At 39.3% G+C, this 18,894-nt stretch overlaps 1 protein-coding gene across 1 annotated transcript; it reads left to right on the top strand.

The window, feature by feature from the left end:
* Positions 1–16,156: 16,156 nt before the first annotated feature.
* On the top strand, positions 16,157–18,087 carry LOC135713878 (uncharacterized). The gene is made up of 3 exons (XM_065237082.1): positions 16,157–16,283; positions 16,412–16,780; positions 16,841–18,087. The coding sequence occupies exons 1-3, from the start codon at positions 16,157–16,159 to the stop codon at positions 18,085–18,087; spliced, it is 1,743 nt and encodes a 580-aa protein (XP_065093154.1).
* The last annotated feature ends 807 nt before the right edge of the window (positions 18,088–18,894 follow it).

The raw sequence follows: 18,894 nt of genomic DNA, 5'->3' as shown, positions 1-18,894 counted from the left end.
TCCAAGACGACAAGTGTCCAGAATGTCAGAGTAAACTTTTTTTATTTTGGTCCCATCTATGTGGTTGATTTTCATACCATGTGGTTATGTAAGTACACACTTAGAAATAACTATTTTTACACGAAACGTAATCCATCTTTGACGTAAATTATGAAACGTAAACAAACATATCATGTAAAATTAAGAGTTCCTAAACCGAAGCATAACACATTCTTAATTGTAAGCTCAAAGACAAAAACCATGATGAAAGTATAAAAACCAGCATAGTTTTTATGACTCAGCTGAGTTTTCAATTGCAGTAAAACATACTTTGGCGAAACATGTTTGTAAACAAACTTCGATAGAGTCATGGGGGCTCGAGCACTCCTGGCTCAGAGTTTTTGGCGAGAATCAACTGAGAAAGAACAAAACAATTTTAAACTTGAACAAATTTTCAAGCAGTTTTCCATTGGCTTGTAAAATGAAATCGATTAACTCCGCAGTACTCAGATGTGTAGGTTAAAAACTGTATTTTGGGCAAGTCGAACATATTTTGAGCAATCATATGTGTATAGCACATCGCTGGGTCTCAAAGTTGTATAATTTTGTGGTGCCTACTGAATAATCCATAATTATTGAAAATTTAATAGACCAACAGAAAATGTAGTTATTCACAGGTGAGTATCATCGCAGAATAAGAGGAACAGTCAAGGGGTAAGTCACTCAGCTTGGGCACAGTCATCGGCACACCATCAGCATACCTTCGGCACAATCTCGTAGGCATTGGATTGTTGTAAATAAAATGGGAGCACTGCTGGACAACTGTCTTTGAAGTTGTTCACAACATTTCGTGCTGTTTAACTGTATATTCAGGAACATCCTCTAATTGATTATACCAGCGGAACTCAAACCAACAGTTCACTAATAGATCTCAAAAAATGAATGAAGGGTCTAGAGTTGACTCAAGAGAAAGAGGCAGTTCATTAGACCCCATTAGTATCCTTAAGGGAAAGTTTACCGGCCCGAAAATAAAAAAAAATGTTTTCGGTACGTTTTTATTTTTCTAAAAATATTGGACAAATTTATCAAAAATCCAACAAAATCAGTTTCTTCTATAGATTTTTGTCAAAAATTACATGCAAAAATATTTTTTTCTATCTCATCATGAAAAGAAATTGGACCCTCAGCAAAACCGAAAAGTCGATGTTTTGTGGTTTTTTGAGTCCAACTTTACGCCATAATAACTTATTAAAAATGTTTTAGCTCGTAAATTTTCTCTAAAAAATTAAAAAAAATATGATTTTTTTAGATTTTTTGATATTTTTTTCAACATTTTTAGAAAATTTAAAACGTAATTATATTTTTCGGAGCAGTGAACTAACCCTTGCTTCAAATAATGCTGCAACTCACACAAAACAAACTACAGAAGTCTATTCATCATCCTCTATAATCGGTCTCAAACAATGTTCCCCACCGGTTCCAACTCTTTCCGGCCGCTGATAGACTGTTGCTTGTCACATCACAATAGGCTAGGCTTCTGGTCTGCCTTTTAGGGAATTATAAAACCCTAAAACACAGGACTTTTATTATCCTATGAACACAAAACACCAAAATTTTACGCACCCGCCACTTCCCACGTCATCCGCATTCCAATTTCAAACCAAAACATTCAAGGTGTCAGAAATACCGGGTATTTTTTAGAAACAATCGCAGCTTGCTCTATGACCGGCACAATCGGTACACCTGCGGCACGCTGACAAATAAGATGACCCAAGATTGGTGTCTGGAGTGACCTACCCGAGGGGGAAGACGGTGGGAAATTAAAAGCAATCCAGAGTAACTCTGAGGAACTCTTTTGCTCTCTGATGAACGATTTTATTATTTCGATTGTTTTGACAGCACAGCCCAAGCAATCAATGTTTTCGGTGTAAAGGAACGTTAGTTTTGGTGGAATAGTTTTTACGTTTGTATTTTCCTGTTCTAGCAACCAATACCCTCACAGGATTCATCTTCAAGTACATGGCCCCACCGGTGCTGGTAGCTGGAAAGGAATATCCATTCGCTTGCTCTAAGCATCTGGATGCCCAGTACTATGTGTCAGGGTAATGAAAAGTCCCCCTTACCATCCTTCGAGCAATGGACAAGCTGAGAGATTAGTGAGAACAGTAAAGGAAGTACTTAAGACATTCCTATTGGAACCAAATATTGCACTATTAGATATGGAGGATCAGATAAACCTTTTTTTGTTTAACTTCAGAAATTACAACCTGACTAGCGACGGGCATTTTCCGTCTGAAAGAATATTTTCATATACGCCAAAGACTCTTTTGGACTTGGTAAACCCAAAAAAACATTACAAGAAGCAACTAGCTTTACCACAGCCTGCGGATGAAATCATCCAACAAGAGTTGGTCGGGACAATCCCGAGGCATTCACAGGATGCTATTGATAAACTGAAGGCTGGAGATGAAGTGTGGTATAAGAACCACAATCCTTCCCTTAATTCAAGATGGTTGAAAGCAATCTTTATTAAAAAGTACTCTCACAATGTATTCCAGGTACAAATTGGAAGCGTAGGCGCGATGGCGCATCGTTCACAAATTAGGCCTTACCGAGAGGTCGTCTGGGAGTACCCGAATATTATTGTCACAGTGAAAACGCCTACGACAGTTACGAACTGCGAGCCGGACAGTACCACGAGGGTGGATGTTAGTGACAGTGGAGCAGACGACATCGGTAGTGAGGAGTTGAAGGCCCCGAGTGGGGGAAGAAAAAGGAAACATCAAGAAGTGACAGTGACAGAGGAACCCAGAAGGTCGAAGAGAAATAAGAAGGAGAAGAAGCTTGAAGACTTCTGTTATGATTATTAATATGAGTATTTTGAATTGATTGTGGTTGACAAAGGTCAAATTTTGAATTGATAGCCTGTTTAAAAGGGGAAGAATTGTGGCATACCGGCGCATTTAGCACAGCATCAAGCTGTCAAGTGACGGTGCGATGTTTTGTTTACGCCCAACTGGCAGCACTGCTGGCAGCATAAAAAGATAAACAAAATATACGGAAGGGTCAGTTGACTCGTGAGCTTAAAGCAAACTAGTCTATTTTCATTATACGGTCCGGTAGTTTCTCCTCTATTCCCAGTGAAGTTAATACTTGCCTACGAACATAAAACTATGGTAGCAAGATCCTGGTCAATTTCATTACCATTGCAAAGAGAAACGTGCCTTGCAGAAAGCCATCATCAGTGTGATTTAACAAAATAGCCAAAACTTCAATAAAACGAAGAAAACGAAATTATGAAATGCAGAAAACGAGATCATTTCCTTATTTAAATATTGCATCCATTTATTTTCTTAATTCATTGTTTTCATTTTGTTATCGAACTAACATTTGCATGATCAGAATCTAAAAATATATGCCCAACTAATTCTTTTTCGTCACAAATTAGATCAGATCCCAGAGCAAACCAGAGTAGCTCTGAGCAACTCTGAGTAAAAGAGGTACTCAAATGAAAGCCGTCTTCCCCCTCGGACCTACCCCTTGGGAACAGTCGAAAATCATTTGGCAATAAGTGTTGATTGAAATCATACATCACTGAACTAATTGCCTTCAGTTCGTGTTTGACTTTCAACGTTAGTATAGACACTATATTCATAGTCTGGCGTAGACAATGACGGGAGCCAATTTGACCTGTCAACCTGAGCCAATCGAGCTAATCTGTTTCTTTTTAGCTTTAATTGTCGACACGATCACAATAGTTCGACCACATTGGTCAAGCTATTGTGATCGTGATGACAAGTAAAGTCTGGAACGCGCAAATATTTGTCAATTTCAAATTGGTGAATTTCTGTCAAAAATGCATAAAAATCCTGAAATGCTGCATTTGGAAGTTAAGTGTATATACAATGGTTGCTATGGTGAGTTTTCACCGTTTGCTCTCCAGTTTTCAAAATGACGTTCAAGTAAGAGGAGCAGCGTGTCAAAATTTTGCTCGCGCAGCAAGAGAATCCGACGTTCTCACACGTCAAGTTGGCAAAATTGCTGGATGTGGCCAAATCGACCGTGACAAACGTTTTAAAAGTGTTCGGGGAGCGTCTGTCGATCGCCAGGAAGCCTGGAAGCGGTGGCAATCGTAATCCGGACGTGGCAGCGACGACGAAGAAGGTGGCGGTGAAATAAAAGCGTAATCCTAACCTCTCCATCCGGGACGTCGCTGGCAAGCTCAATGTCTCCCATACTACTGTGCAGCGGACCAAGAAACGAGCCGTGTTGTCAAAGATTAAGAAGGTGAAGGTGGCGAACCAAGATTACAAACAAAACACGTCGGAAAAGCAGCGGTCTCGAAAGCTGCATACGAAGCTGCTCACAAGGTTCGACTGTTTCGTCATGGATGACGAAACTTATGTGAAGGCGGATTTCAAGCAGCTTCCGGGACAGGAGTTTTATACCGCATCAGAAAAAGGGAAGGTGGCTGAAATTTTCAAAACCATCAAACTATCGAATTTTCTTAAAAAATATCTCTTCTGGCAGTCCATATACACGTGAGGTCTAAAAAGCGGCATTTTCATTACTACGGGAACCATCAATCAAGAGATCTACGTCCAGGAGTGCCTGGAAAAGCGGCTGCTACGATTCCTAAAGCAACATAATAGACCTGTGCCGTTCTGGCCGGACTTGGAGAGCAGCCACTGTGGGAAAAAGGCAATCGAGTGGTACGATGCGAACAACGTGGTTGTGGTACCCAAAGACCACAACCCTCCCAACAGCCCAGAACTCCGCCCCATCAAACGGTATTGGGCCTTGGTGAAACGGAATCTCAAAAAACTAATAAATCCAAGGAAAACGAGCAGTAGTTTAAATCTAACTGGCGTTCGGCGGCGAATAAGGTCGATGAGACCACTGTGCAAAATTTAATGAAAGGGGGTAACCGGAAAGCACGGCAGTTTGGATTTAGCAAACCAAAAGAATAAACGAACATTTTTTCCTTTAAATATATGAAATTAACTTTAAAAAGAAAAATAAGAAGATTTTTGTGATATGAATTTTTACCGAAAAAAAAATGATTTTTTTTTCGACCAATTTTTGCGCGTTCCAGTCTTTAAACCGAACAAAAATTAAATCAATTCAGATGGCAATATATCAATGCATTTCTGAAAGCTGTGTATATTTTTTTTTCTTTTCTTTGCTTGCTGTTTTAAAACTATACAGTCTCATGCAGAACAATACGCAATAAAGTGGTACTCAATTATGACTTCTGCAGTGTTCACTCGGCTGTCGACAAAAGCAGGCCACTCTCGATGTGTGCTACGCGATCGTCTGTTTTCTCGGCAGCAACCATTGTGTGGTCCTCCTCATTGTTCTTCATCAGCAGTTCTTTCGGTCGATGCGTCGTCGATTTTGGAAAGCAACCGTTTCGTGATGAGTGTGTGAGTGCTGACCACGTTTTGCGTCCATTGCTACAATGGACGCGCTCTAACCCTCGTTGGCGTACAACAATTTGCCATACAATGAAACTACTGGAAGCAGATCCCGTTCTGATGGAGGAGGCTTTTTGGATAGCGGAAGATAAAGTCTTTATTGTGTTGTACCTTTTGACTATAGTTTTAAGATGTATTGTATAGTGACCAAGAATCCTCGGCTCTGTAAAGTTAATTCGGTTGAGCCTTATCAAATAAATAAATAAACAAAAAAAAAAAAAAAATATGACTTCTGGATTAGGAAAAACGTTTATTTCATGAAAACCGCGACAAAATTATCACTTTTTATCTGTACATTGCTCAAGATTTTTTTTTATGAAAAATTGTTAAAGTATTTTTTTTTTCGTAGAGTTATCTCCTGTCGATTGATATATTTGGATTTTAATTTTATCTATAAATGACAAAGTTATAAGCGTTCAAAACCTAACACCTTTAGGATTTTCAATTTATCCCCTGTACCTTCTCGTAAGACGTAGTTAACGTCAAAAACAAACTGCTGTCAAGTCGAACACTTGTAAATGAAATGGGCGAGATAATCAAACGTAAACAATGATATTACATGCAGATTTGCATGCGATCTACTGAAAAATCACTCCAGAATTTATCCCCGGAATACTCCATGGAAGTTCTGTGAAATTGTCTTCAAAGTTTTATGCAACCATACTTTTCATTCGGACGTCAATTTCCTTGGATTTTTCCATGGAACTACCATAACGTTTTTCATAGAATTCTTTTTCAATTTTCACGTTCATATTTCAAATTAAGTTTTCTCAAATTGATGATAAAGCGATTATTTAAAGATCCCCCATTTGTATTGTTATTAGGTCATTTATCTATTCAACAATCAGTTTTGCTAAATGTCCACTTGTCCGACATGAGGTTGTGTGTGAGGTTGTACAATAGGTTGTCATAAAATTGGTAGTTGCTGTGGCTGGCCGTCTCTCAACATTTGTACTGCAAAAAGTCTCAACCGGATTGGTAATCAAATTCGCCGTTTCCAGCAAGGTGTATGATCTCTTCAAGTAGGACTACCGGGAGGCTATATTTATCCAGGGGCTCCATATGTAAATAGGTAAGGTACAATGAATTTGTCGCCTCTTTCGTTCTTCCGTTTCTTAAATGGTTATACGAGTGTGACGTCAAATTCCATCATCAATTTAAACAGTCGAATATCGAAAGAGACGCCAAATTCACTGGGCGCTGTTTACGCTTATTGATTTTCCGTGTAAGAATTTGATTCCAAACATCAACAAACCATCGTTGCTTATGGCTTGTTGTCGTTTGCATCCAGTTATGCGAGCTAGGCGACGATTGTTCGTATTTGACAGTCACCTCCCCCCGTTGCATTTATCATTCTTCACTCATTTCGTCCTTCGACCTATCCTATAGGATACAAAGCTTGATGCTCAACCTGGCTTGGTGTTTGCGCTTGACGGTCTCACACTTTCCATTTGCAATCACTCTATCAGAAGGTAATTTGCTGTAAAATTGCTACTTCCATCGAACCCAACAGATCGTCTCAACCTCTCTTGAGACTTACCTTTCCCGTAAATCAGTTACTGACTGTGCCTTTCGGGTGATTCCACTTTGCCAGTCTTGGACGAGCCATTTAATGGATCTCAATTTACAACAGGTTGAGATTGTAAACGAAAATGGTTAAGGAAAAAGCTGGAAAATTACCCACACTTTTGCTACGATTCACTTCATGGTTCTCTGTTTATCGGACACCTTTTTTCCCGTTCATGGCTCAACGTTGAGATTTCCGTATATACCCATCAATCCCAACGACAGCGACAGATTAAAAAGGTTGAAGCATAAAGAGGGGCCCCATTTTCAATGTGATGATCAGGAAAAGCTTAATTGAGTTTTCCATCCACTCTTTTTCCGACACCACGCACACAGGCCTAAAGAAGACCATTAAAAAATTAAACTTTAATCTGAAAGGTCAATTCGAGTAGGTCAGAATTAAATTACATTCCGGCAACTGGGGCTTTCCACATCTTCAAACTAGTCTAATAGTCTACGACTCTCAATTTCGGCTCATCGAAGCTTCTCAATCCGAAAATAATTGAGTTGTGTTTAACTTCAAATGGCATACAGTTTGCACCATGTATCGACTGTAAATCCATTTAATAAATTGAAATTCTATAAGCGGAATCCAACAGCTCGGAATGATTATGTTTGCCGATCGCATCACAAATGTTCCGCTAGTTTTGATTAATGACACCTGCACCATGGCACGGGTAGACAACGTGACAGCGCTAGCAGACACGAGCCGGATTGACAGCTCAGAGGATATGAATATGTGGCCGGGTATGTATAGTTGAGGTCCGTTAGGGTGATTCATTGCAGGAATTTTCATTCCATGGGATCCAATCTCGTTGTTTGAAATCCGCTCCACCCTAACGCTCATCAATATTTTGCACGTCGAATAGAATGTTGCTTCTCTTGGTTCACATGGCACCCCCTATGTTCCTACATAGGTATAGGAAGTAGGACTCGAGAGGTTTGCTGGCCGTTTTGTTTGCTAATGTGTATGCATGTTTCCGTATGATAATCAGTTTCGAAGCACGCCCGGAGATACATATGCTAATGCTGCACATTGTACATGAGCGAAAGGATGTCCTGCAGCGATGTTTATGAAGCTTGAATTACTCTGCATTCACACTGTTGATCGTTCAGTAATATCTGTTTCCTTCATTGGCACTGTGATTGCAAAGGGGATAATGCAACTCATACTCATATAATCGGGTTTTTGAATAAATTATTCTATCGACACGATTAGCTAATTAATTATCGTTAGAAGGGGAATCTGGTTTATTTCAATCCCGAAGTTAATAACACTGATTCCACCGCAAACAAATTTACAAAGCTGTTGATTCTCGCGTATCTCTTCAAAAGGACCAATGTAACATGTCCGACATTTTGAGAAAATTGAAGTAGAAGTTTGACAGATTATTGTTATAACTGTTTTGAAGCAATACATTTTGCAAAACTATGTTTACTGTAGAAAGTGAATAATAACGTTGAAAATTCAGTAGAAATGGTAAAATTAAAATTTAACTTTTAATTTCATGCTACAATGTAGAAAAAAATCACATAGGACATAGGACGTTTTGACTAGTTAAGTTGTACTTCGGACATGTTTCACTGGACGTTTTTTCTCAATGACTTAATGAGTGTTACATTTGACTTTTTGTTCTACATGATACCAGATTCCCTCTCACAGATTTCAGAATAGAGTATTTCATGCGCCGGCTTTAGAAAATGAGCACCAATGATGTTAAGCAGTCCAAATGTCCGAAGTAACAATCACGTACCCATCAATTCAAACAGTACCTATGACAATTTTTGACCTATGATTATCTTAAATAAATTAAAGTAAATTTGGATACATATTTTTGAATCACACGATAGAGGAGCAATAGTTTGAATCGATTAACTCGATTTGTTTACATTTGTTACTCAGGACCTTTTGGAAAGTTACGCGATAATTGATCAGTGTCAATTAAGAGCTGGTTACCCACTGATTGTTCAAATGAGCGGTGCATTTTAGAGTGTTTTCCCCTACATACTATATGAGGATAGGGATTTCAATCAATCATCGAAATGTGTGGTGCTGGGTGGACCCGGTTAGTCATGAAACCCTTGTCAAAGTTGACTGGATTATGGTGTTTGGTGGTCAGTGGATGATGGTTTCGCACATTTTGAGATCGGTTTTCAATTCTATTTGAAGTTTTGAAACGGTCTTGGTAGATGACCGGCTGAGCTTAATGGGATAACGAGCAAAGATTTAAAATCGAAATTCAGTACAAAAGGAGAAATGTTACAAAGGTCCAAACATACATTATGTTCTATAGTATTATTGTACGAGTTAGGTAAAGAAGGTTGGGTTTGACTAGAACTGTCGCATTAATGGCCTTTCGCTCATTTTCAATTTCTATTCAATTTTCATACTGCCGTACTCTAGCGGAAGTTTCTACCTACCAGTGTTCGGAAAATCATTCTCAAATCTCATTCATTGAGCCTCCCTGCGAGAATAAACTCACGTGTGAATGTGGCAAAAATTCACGCTTGAGATTCTCATGCATATTCACGCACTCATACTCACAACGCCGAAGAATCATTCCAGCTTTAAACTCATAAAAACCACTCAAACGTCAATTGATATCATGCCTATGCATGATGTGTAAGTTTTCCAACTCCTGATGCACAAACAATAGTAATAACAATGAATAACGCCAAAATATAAAGAAATGAATTTTTGAACCTGAAAACTCATCGGTGATTTTTGCGACGTTGAATTTTGCAAGGCAAAACAGGTGAGGCTCGGTAGCTCAGTGGTTACCGTTTCTGCTTACTGAGCAGAAGGTCGGGAGTTCAATCCCAGGCTCGTCCCCTTCCTTACAATTTTTCACTTTGCCTTATTCTATACCCACTAGATTTTAATGAAAACAAATTCTTCTTTAACACCGATCGCATCACTTACCACAGTGTGGGGTCCTGATCTAAAAATAGAAATTCGATGAGTGCGCGCGCGTGTGTGTGTGTGTGTGTGTTTGTGTATTATAATCGCTCTACCAAAAACGATCCCTGCGTGTGCGTGCAACCTTTCCCCACATCCAACATCCCAGTGATTTCTAGTGGAAGCGCAGAGGATTTCTCGGTTTCCTTCACAGCGAGTACCACGTCAACACATTCCTTCCCATTCCCTAGTTGACCTGCATTCGGACACAGCCGGCGCTGGTATTGCTAAATATTAGATCTCCAGTTCTTACACATTGAGGATGAATGTTAGTCTCAAACATCATCTGTTGGTTCTCTGTGTAATTGCAGCTGATCTAGTAATAACAGAGCAGCAACCGTGGGCGGTCAATCATGCTCATGCTCATGCTCATGAATTTTGCAAGGCAAAACTCATAGGCGCATAAACTCATGCATGAGATTTGAGTTTTGACGTAGGACTACGTCTGTGATTTCTATATGGGGGTACACTTTGTGAAAACCGAAAATGGAACATGTAACGTAAATTCCCAAACAGGGACGCAGCGACAGAGCGCCAATCGAACACACGACACATTTTTGCTTTGACTTCGTTCACATTCTGATTTCGACCAAGTTCCCTTCGCCGATTTCAGCTGTGAACGATTGCAAAAACAGCAAACTGATCGCAGTCACTTTGGTGCTTTGTGCTGCTTCTAACTTGGGCAGTAAAAAATAAAGTAGGGGTTATTTTCCAAGAGTCGAAGTGACTTTTTTCACTAGTGAAGTGAGAAAAGACACGTCGTGGTGACGTTACTCTCCATTTGATTTCCACAGAGAGTCACGTCACCACGACGTGACTTCTCTCACTTCACTAGTGACAAAAGTCACATCGATTCTCGCTATCGCTCATTCTGGAATTTCAATATGCAGGAATATGGGAAAATCGGCTTCTATGCAGCAGCTGTGGCATGCACAGCGCAAACAACCAAAACAAGCTAGAATGAAACATTGAAACGTCCGTCGCTGCTGTCAGAGATGCCAGATTCACAGACATGTCTGTGAATTCACAGACTTTTATTTTTTTCACAGACTTTTTTTTCGTTACAGACATTTACAGACTTTTTAGTTTTTTCACAGATATTTACAGACTTTTGAAATGAAGGGAAAAATTTAAAATTTAGTTACCTTTTTATTAATAGCTTTGAACGTATACGCGTAAATGGATGCATTCCCAACTCCAATTATGTTTAATTCGTTAAAAGCAGGTCTGTTTTGCTTGAACATGACTTTTACTGACATTTCAAATTTCACATCTATTTCATGACCCCCCCGTCACACGCAAAACTTCTGCTAATTTAATAATTTTATACATTTCTGAAATTCAAAAACATTTTTCGCAGACTTCTGAAAAAAAAATCTGGCATCTCTGCTGCTGTACATGTTAATGCATAAAACGTACAAGATCACGCAATTAATCATATGATTTGAGTAGTAGCTATACTGAAGATTCGAGAGATGTCACCCCTTCATTGGTAGGAAAATCATTTTTGCAGTATGGAGGATATCAGAAAATCCACGATTTGTGACTAAACATGCTTTCACAGATGAAAATAAATCAACGAGTGTTTACCTTATCACCATAGTAATGTACTCGTGCAATTTTTGTGCATCTAATACTGCTCATAAAGACGATAATGAATAAAAACTGAAAATTTTCATGCATTTCCAAATGGTTTCCTACCATTCCCATACATCCGAAAGTGACTGGCCCTCTGGATGTGGATGATGGTAAAAACATGCATAACAAAACAGGACGACATACGATCCCTTTTCAAGCCTTGTCTGCAACTGTACGCGCGCGCTAGATAACAGTTTCTTTTATACTCGCAGAATAGCCAATGAAGCCCCTCCCTCTTAGAATATTTTGCGTCTTACTTCATTATGTTGTTACTTCCCTGTAGCTATCAGATGTGCGCACGCACAGTATAAATTCAGTAGGCAAAGGGAAATCGATATCAGTTCTGATTACGCTCTCGCTGTGTGTGATCGTGGAATAGCTGGATATTTTTGAGAAAATCAAACTGTGCCATGTCGCAATACGATTCTGCGCTGTACATGCGCAATCTTCGAAAGCGATTGAGGGGGCAAGGAGCAGAGGACATCCCGAAGCGACCCAAAACTGCTGCCGAACGAGTTCGCTGTTTTCGGGCCAAAAACAAAACAACTGTATCTAATGCGTCATCAACTATCGCTTGGGACGCTGGCGAAGGGTCTTCAACTCGAGGTAGGAAATCTTGATTATTTATTAGCCGCCGTAACAAATATGTATTTATGGTAGCAAAGTTCTACTTCTGTTACCGTTCAATACCATTCCGATTTGGAGAATCTGGCAAATGTCTTCTTACAATTTAATTTATAAACATCGACGTTGGCATCATATCAACCTTTTATTTGTTGAATGTATTGCGATCATTATAGTAACCCTTTCACGAATGAACTTTTAAGCTGTTAGTAATCGCTGTTTTTGATGAACCCTCTCTTGCACTTGAAAAGTAACGTTTCTGTGTGATTTAAACATTGTTTTAAATGTTCGATGCAATCAAGCTTTAGTTATTTACTGTTCTCAATATTGATAAACAAAAGAAAGTATGGATTTTAATTTCTAGAATTGATCAGCGAACCTATAAATTACTGAACAATATTCGATTATGTGATTATATCAGATACGATTCTATACTATTTCCTGGAAATCATTGCACGGATATCTTGCTTCCCGGGTAGTTGATTCGGATGATAACCCTATTGTAAGATTGTCATTTCACGGAACGACGCATTTAGTTCTCAGCATTATTCTGACATTAGGTCGACATTGGTTCTTAATTAAACTTTGATGTGAAAATGATGTCAGCCCAACGTCTAAATGGAATATACTGTAAACCGTTTATTTTTCTTCAACCCAGCATTACCCCACCTTCAACTTGACGTAATCTGATATCAGCCCTAACTAAATCCGACATAAACCTGACAATAGCATAACTATAACATTTATCCAACATTGGTTTTGAATGATCTTTTTCCCAGTTTCATGCCGTCTACATTTCATGTTATTGGTAAAAGAATGTTCAGGAAACCGGGTTATTCCGAGAAAAGACATTCCGGGAAATGTCAAAATCACAGCTCCGACAGTAAAATTTCTTGTTATGAACTGGGGGGGGAGGTGATGGCCAATCAGCCTACTGCTCATTCTTGTATGAAATTGGTTCCAAACGTAAACAAGCCCTGTAGGTTTCATATGGCTTGTTTACGTTCGGAACCAGTTATGCGAGGTAGGCGACGATTGTTCGTATATGACAGCCACCTCCCCCCCTTGGTTATGAAGCATTATCAACAGAAGGGATGTTATTTACAGTGAAGTTCAATATTCTGGAGTGATTTTTCAATAGGTCGCAAGTATCACTTTGCCTCAGCTGAGAAAATCCAATTATTTTATTTCGATTTTTCATGGATTCTGCTGCATTTTACTAATAATTCATAATGCATAGTTATTGAGAAATGATCGATTTATATATTCGATACATATTGAAAAGGTTCATTTAAAAATTTTATCCAGCCACTTATAAGAAGCTTTTCATAAACTACGCAGACAGTGTATGGGGGGGTTTGGCAATTGTTCACGGTTCATACAAATTTTAAGAATTGTGTATGGACAATTGTCTACGCATGGGGAGGGGGGTCAAGAATACCAAAAAACTGTCTACGTAGTTAATGAACAGCCCCTAAGGGAATTGGAAAAGAAGATAGATTAGTTATCGATCTGCCATCGTCCAAAGCACTGAATTCTCATCAAGTGAATGAGCGAAAATGATTTGTTTAATGATGTTGAAAAGTTTTTTTGTACAAACAAATGGGTCACCAAATGAAATTTATCTGTATTTATCTGTCAAATCTGTCAATAGGTGCAGTGTGATTAATTATGTTCTTGATACTTCATAATCTATATGCTGTGCTCCGTGGTCGAGTTATCTAACAGCGCAAAGCGTTTTGGATAAAACCGGTGACAATAGTTATTTTTCGATCAGTGGTGACACGAGTCATGGAGTTTGACTTTTTTTCCTTAACATTTGATACTTTTCGCAATGACCATTGTGTCGACACACTCAAACGAACTGGCAAGCGGCAAAAATGTCATTGCTTCTTAACTGAAGCAATGAAATTGGGTTGTTAGCGGAATGATTTAAATAAAACAGCAAGTAAAGGTTATCTTCCCTTTAATTCCACTTAATTAATTTTGGTATCCATGACAGATACGTATTTCGACTACAATGTGCAGTTTTCATCAGTGTCGATTCCACTTAAAATCAAATGGAAGATAACCTTTACTTACTGTTTTATTTCTAAACTGTTTTCTGCCAGCGACAGAACATTTTTGCACAAAGAAGCAGACAAGACCGGCTGCGGGCGCGACATAAATTTATGTCAAGTAGAATGTTGCTGATTTCTTGCTGCATTTATTTGATGTTTATTGAATGGAATTAAAAGATGAGAATGAATACTAACCACTCATAAGCATAGATGTTAAAATTAGCGTAAATAAGGGAGTTGGTTATTTACTGTCACATGCAAGCTTGCAGCTAAAATGTCATTACAATAAACTGCACAGCAAAAAATTAATTTTGATATCACATGGATGCACTTCAATCGTTTCAAAAATATGGTGTAATAATACTTGCCAAAAAGGGCAAAATTATCATTAATACAGTACATGAACTGACATTACGCTGCTTTTACTGCATTTGTTTATTTTTGTGGCCATAAAAATTACATGAGATTTTCGACATGATTGAAGCGTATCCTAATGGATTTAATATTAAAATTTATTTTTTGCTGTGTGTTTGGAAAAAATAGGCTGCGACATTTGATTTATTCTCTATCTCCGTGGTTTGCAATGTAGTTATACACGACCGCCCGAGGGGCACGCACTAGACTATCAATACTACGCAGCCTGCTGACAAAATATTTAAAATCTTGCCATTACTGCATTCATTACTTTAAATACACTCTTAATTTCCATAAATACCAGCAGAATTTTAAATTTAAATTATTTTCAATACATTTAAATTATTTTTAATTACATTCATTATCATTAATTATTTGTTGATTACTTTCAATACCGCTAAAAGTATTTAAATTCAAATTATTACTGTCATCAAAGTATTTAAATTACTGCGATGTATTTTAAATATCACGCATTCATACCTGGAAGTGCGCGCCCCTCGCGACCGCCCATGTGCTGGTTGTACAACATTATATTTACACTATGAGTAATATATTCGAAATAGAATATGCATTTTCACAGAATATTTTATCAACTTCAAATATGAAGAGCTTTTGAGTGTGTTGATTTATTTCCTTTTAATTCCGTTATTAATTGCTTATCTTTTGACAGATACGCGTATTTCGTCTACTACTTGCAGACTTCATCAGTGCCAAGTGATCAACACCACTTCACTTGGCACCAGTGTGGTCAGTTCTACGGATTTATCCGTAGATCTACGGATTTTTAGGTTTCCTACGGATCTACGGACCGACCATAACATTCTACGGATTTTCCAGATATCTACGGATTTTTTTAATAGCGCCGTAGTAATTCTACGGATTCTCAAAATTTTAGCTCACCCCCCGCTCACCACTTTCATTTTTTTTTTTTACTTTTTGAATGGCGGTTTTTGGGAAATGGTCATAAAATTTAGCAAGAATTAACGCAAAGGAAACAAATTTACTTATCTACTGATTGTACTCGATGAAAAGTTAACAACACTACTTGGCACTGATGAAGTCTGCAAGAAGTAGACGAAATACTAAATATCTGTCAAAACATAAGCAATTAATAACGGAATTAAAAGGAAATAAATCAACACACTCAAAAGCTCTTCATAAAGGGATTCCGTTAAGAGGTTCGACAAAATTAATATATTGAACTTCAAATAGTTGGATTTGTAATTTCAAATGGTTTTATTTGTACTTAAAACCATTTGAGGGTTTAGGACAAAGGAATGTTGCTTTTTCAAATGTGTGTTTTAGTGTTTCCTCCGCCGCGTTCTGTTGTTGAAGAAACAAACAGAGTGCAAGGCATCGTCGATGAACCAGGTGACAATTGTTTTATTCTGCCGACTTTGTTTAACAATGAAGCTGCTTTCGCCGGTGATGCTGTAGTCATGGAACATTTCCCCGATACGGTCATTATCTCTCCATCGCTTTCCGGTTTCGAAATACAAGCCGATATTGCCACGCCGTTGGAGACTATGGAAATCGATACATCGTTTCCTGAGCATTCAAGTCAGGGTGAGTAAAACCTTAAACTTCATAGATTTTTGACGAAAAGTAATCTCAAGTGCATTCGTTACGTAATTGAGGCGAAAATGTCAACGTGCATATAAAATAATTATGTTATTGTTATTATTCCTTTTTAGAGTCTATTTTACCACCAAATTTTGATCGCGCTAATCGTGAGTTCACGAAGCGGTTCATGGATAACGTGTTCGGTGCTGTATGCGACATATGCGACAGACTATGGTTTACCAATGATTTGAAACCATTGACAGAAGTGGGTGCGGCTGCGTTGGTTGACAGTGGATCTTTTCAATCCGTTGAAGGATTTTTGGCTTGCCAGACTTGCCAAAGCAATCTGAAGCGAGGAAAAGTTCCGGCTTTCGCAAAATCGAACGGTTTCGCATTTCCAGACAAGCCATCTGGACTGCCACCACTTGATGTCGTCACGGAACGGTTGGTATCCCCTCGGTTGCCATTCATGCAAATCCGCCGATTGCGATTTGCAGCAGGTAAAATGAAATTGCAATGCTTGATGACTTATAATTTATCAACTATGTTTTCAATTACAGGCAGCTATTCTATTATCGGGCAAGTGATCAATTGTCCCGTGGATGTTGCACAAATGGTACACTCTCTTCCCCGTCAGCTCGATGATGATCAGGCCTTCAACGTGTTCATCAAAAAGCACGTAATCCATAAGTCATCGTACTTGTCCGGCTTTATAAAGAAAACTACGGTTAAAGCGTGGCTTTCTTATTTGATTACGACACCACTGTATCGCCACTACGGGATCACAATTGATCAGATCGCCATAGATGATCTTGAAACCCCTGCAGTGGATCCTCAAATTGAGCTGGAAACCATTGCCGTGGATAACGAGACCGAATTGCTGCTCGGGCAACAGGAAACGCTCCTTTGGAATGAGGACAAATGCCTGGAGATCGCTCCCGCGCAAAACAGGGTTCCTCTGTCATTGATTTACGACGAGCACGGTGAAGAGCTAGCTTTTCCTGCCATATATTTCGGCCATCCACGGAAATTCAAGCCAGGTGTTCGGGTGACATATTTCATGATGGCATCCAGTGAAACTCGTCGCCGAGACAGGCGTGGGGCCAAACCACAACATTTGTTGTATATGGCAATGAAAGTTCTTCGCCTTAGAGTTTCCGAAGGCTTGCAATGCACTTTTAAGTGCATGGGGACCGCGAATATTACACGTGCCAACCTTAAGGACCGCGAATTCATGGAGCAGTGCATTGATCGAAATCTATCCTTCCTCAAGTCAATACCGAATTCAGTACAGTATTGGCAACAAAGGAAGAGAGATTTGTTCGCCATGATGCGACAATTGGGAAAGCCTACGATGTTCCTCACACTCAGTGCAAATGAGATGAAGTGGCCCCATTTGTTGAAGCTCCTACATCGATTGTCAGAGGGACACAATGGCAATGACTTAACAGATCCTATCCAGGAATTGACTGCATTACAAAGAGCAACTCTGGTCAATGACGATCCAGTCACGTGCTGTGTGTACTTCAACAAGCTGGTTGACACTATCATGCTCCTGCTGATGTCGCGGCACTACAGTCCATTCGGAAAGCACTATGTGGCCGATTATTTCAAGCGGATTGAATTTCAGCACCGTGGAAGTCCTCACGCGCACATCTTGCTATGGCTGAACAAGGATCCCCGGGAAGCAATCAGTGAAAATATGCCAAAAACCGTACAGCTGATTAAAGATCTCTGTTCCGTTAGCGTCAGAGATTTGCCGAATACTTACGGGTATCAAGTAAGATCAATGTTATTATGTATTTAATATTAGTTTAAAATTATCTATTTATTAAACCTTTTATTATTATAGGTCCATAAGCATACTTTCACATGTTTCAAGCGGAACGAAAACCACTGTCGGTTCAATATTCCGTACTGGCCGATGGATCGGACACTAGTTTTGCTTCCGATTGCGTCCGATGATAGCCGCAGGGATCGGCTCACCCGGAAAGCCAAGATAATGCGAGAGGCTCTGGAAACGAAAACATATGATACATTGGAAGCATTTCTTAGCGATTGTAATTGCACTCCTGATTGTTATCTAGCCGTCATTGGAGTATCAATTCGCCGTCCAACAGTCCTGTTCAAGCGATCCATGAATGAACTATGGACAAACCCATTCAACCCGTGGATAGCAAGCCACCTCGGCTCGAACATGGACTTGCAATTCATCCTGGACGAGTACACCTGCGCTGCGTACGTGGTTGAATACGTAAATAAGACCAACCGTGGAGTGAGCTGTCTCCAGCGGGATCTCATCAAGCTGCAAGAAGAGTTCCCTGATCAAGACTTCACCGCTCTCTTGAAGAAGGTCAGCATCAAGATGCTGAATTCTGTGGAGATGTCTGCTCAAGAAGCATCGTGGTATTTGTTACGTCAGCCGATGTCGGAAGCAAGCCGAGCGACGCAGTTCATTCCAACGATGTGGCCGCACGAGCGAATTAAGTCCAGAAAACGAAATCAGCGAATGGACGACGAAAGCATCAGTGACGATTCGACTGATGTATGGACTTTGAATATCATACAGAAGTATGAAGCTCGTAACGACCTGGAAGATCTGTGTCTAGCCGAT

The sequence above is a fragment of the Ochlerotatus camptorhynchus genome, unplaced genomic scaffold (assembly GCF_037179485.1).
Source record: "Ochlerotatus camptorhynchus isolate MF236.1 unplaced genomic scaffold, CSIRO-AGI_Acam_v1.1 ptg000589l, whole genome shotgun sequence".
In the NCBI taxonomy this organism is placed as follows: Eukaryota; Metazoa; Arthropoda; class Insecta; order Diptera; family Culicidae; genus Ochlerotatus; species Ochlerotatus camptorhynchus.
This window is presented reverse-complemented; position numbering and strand designations above follow the sequence as displayed.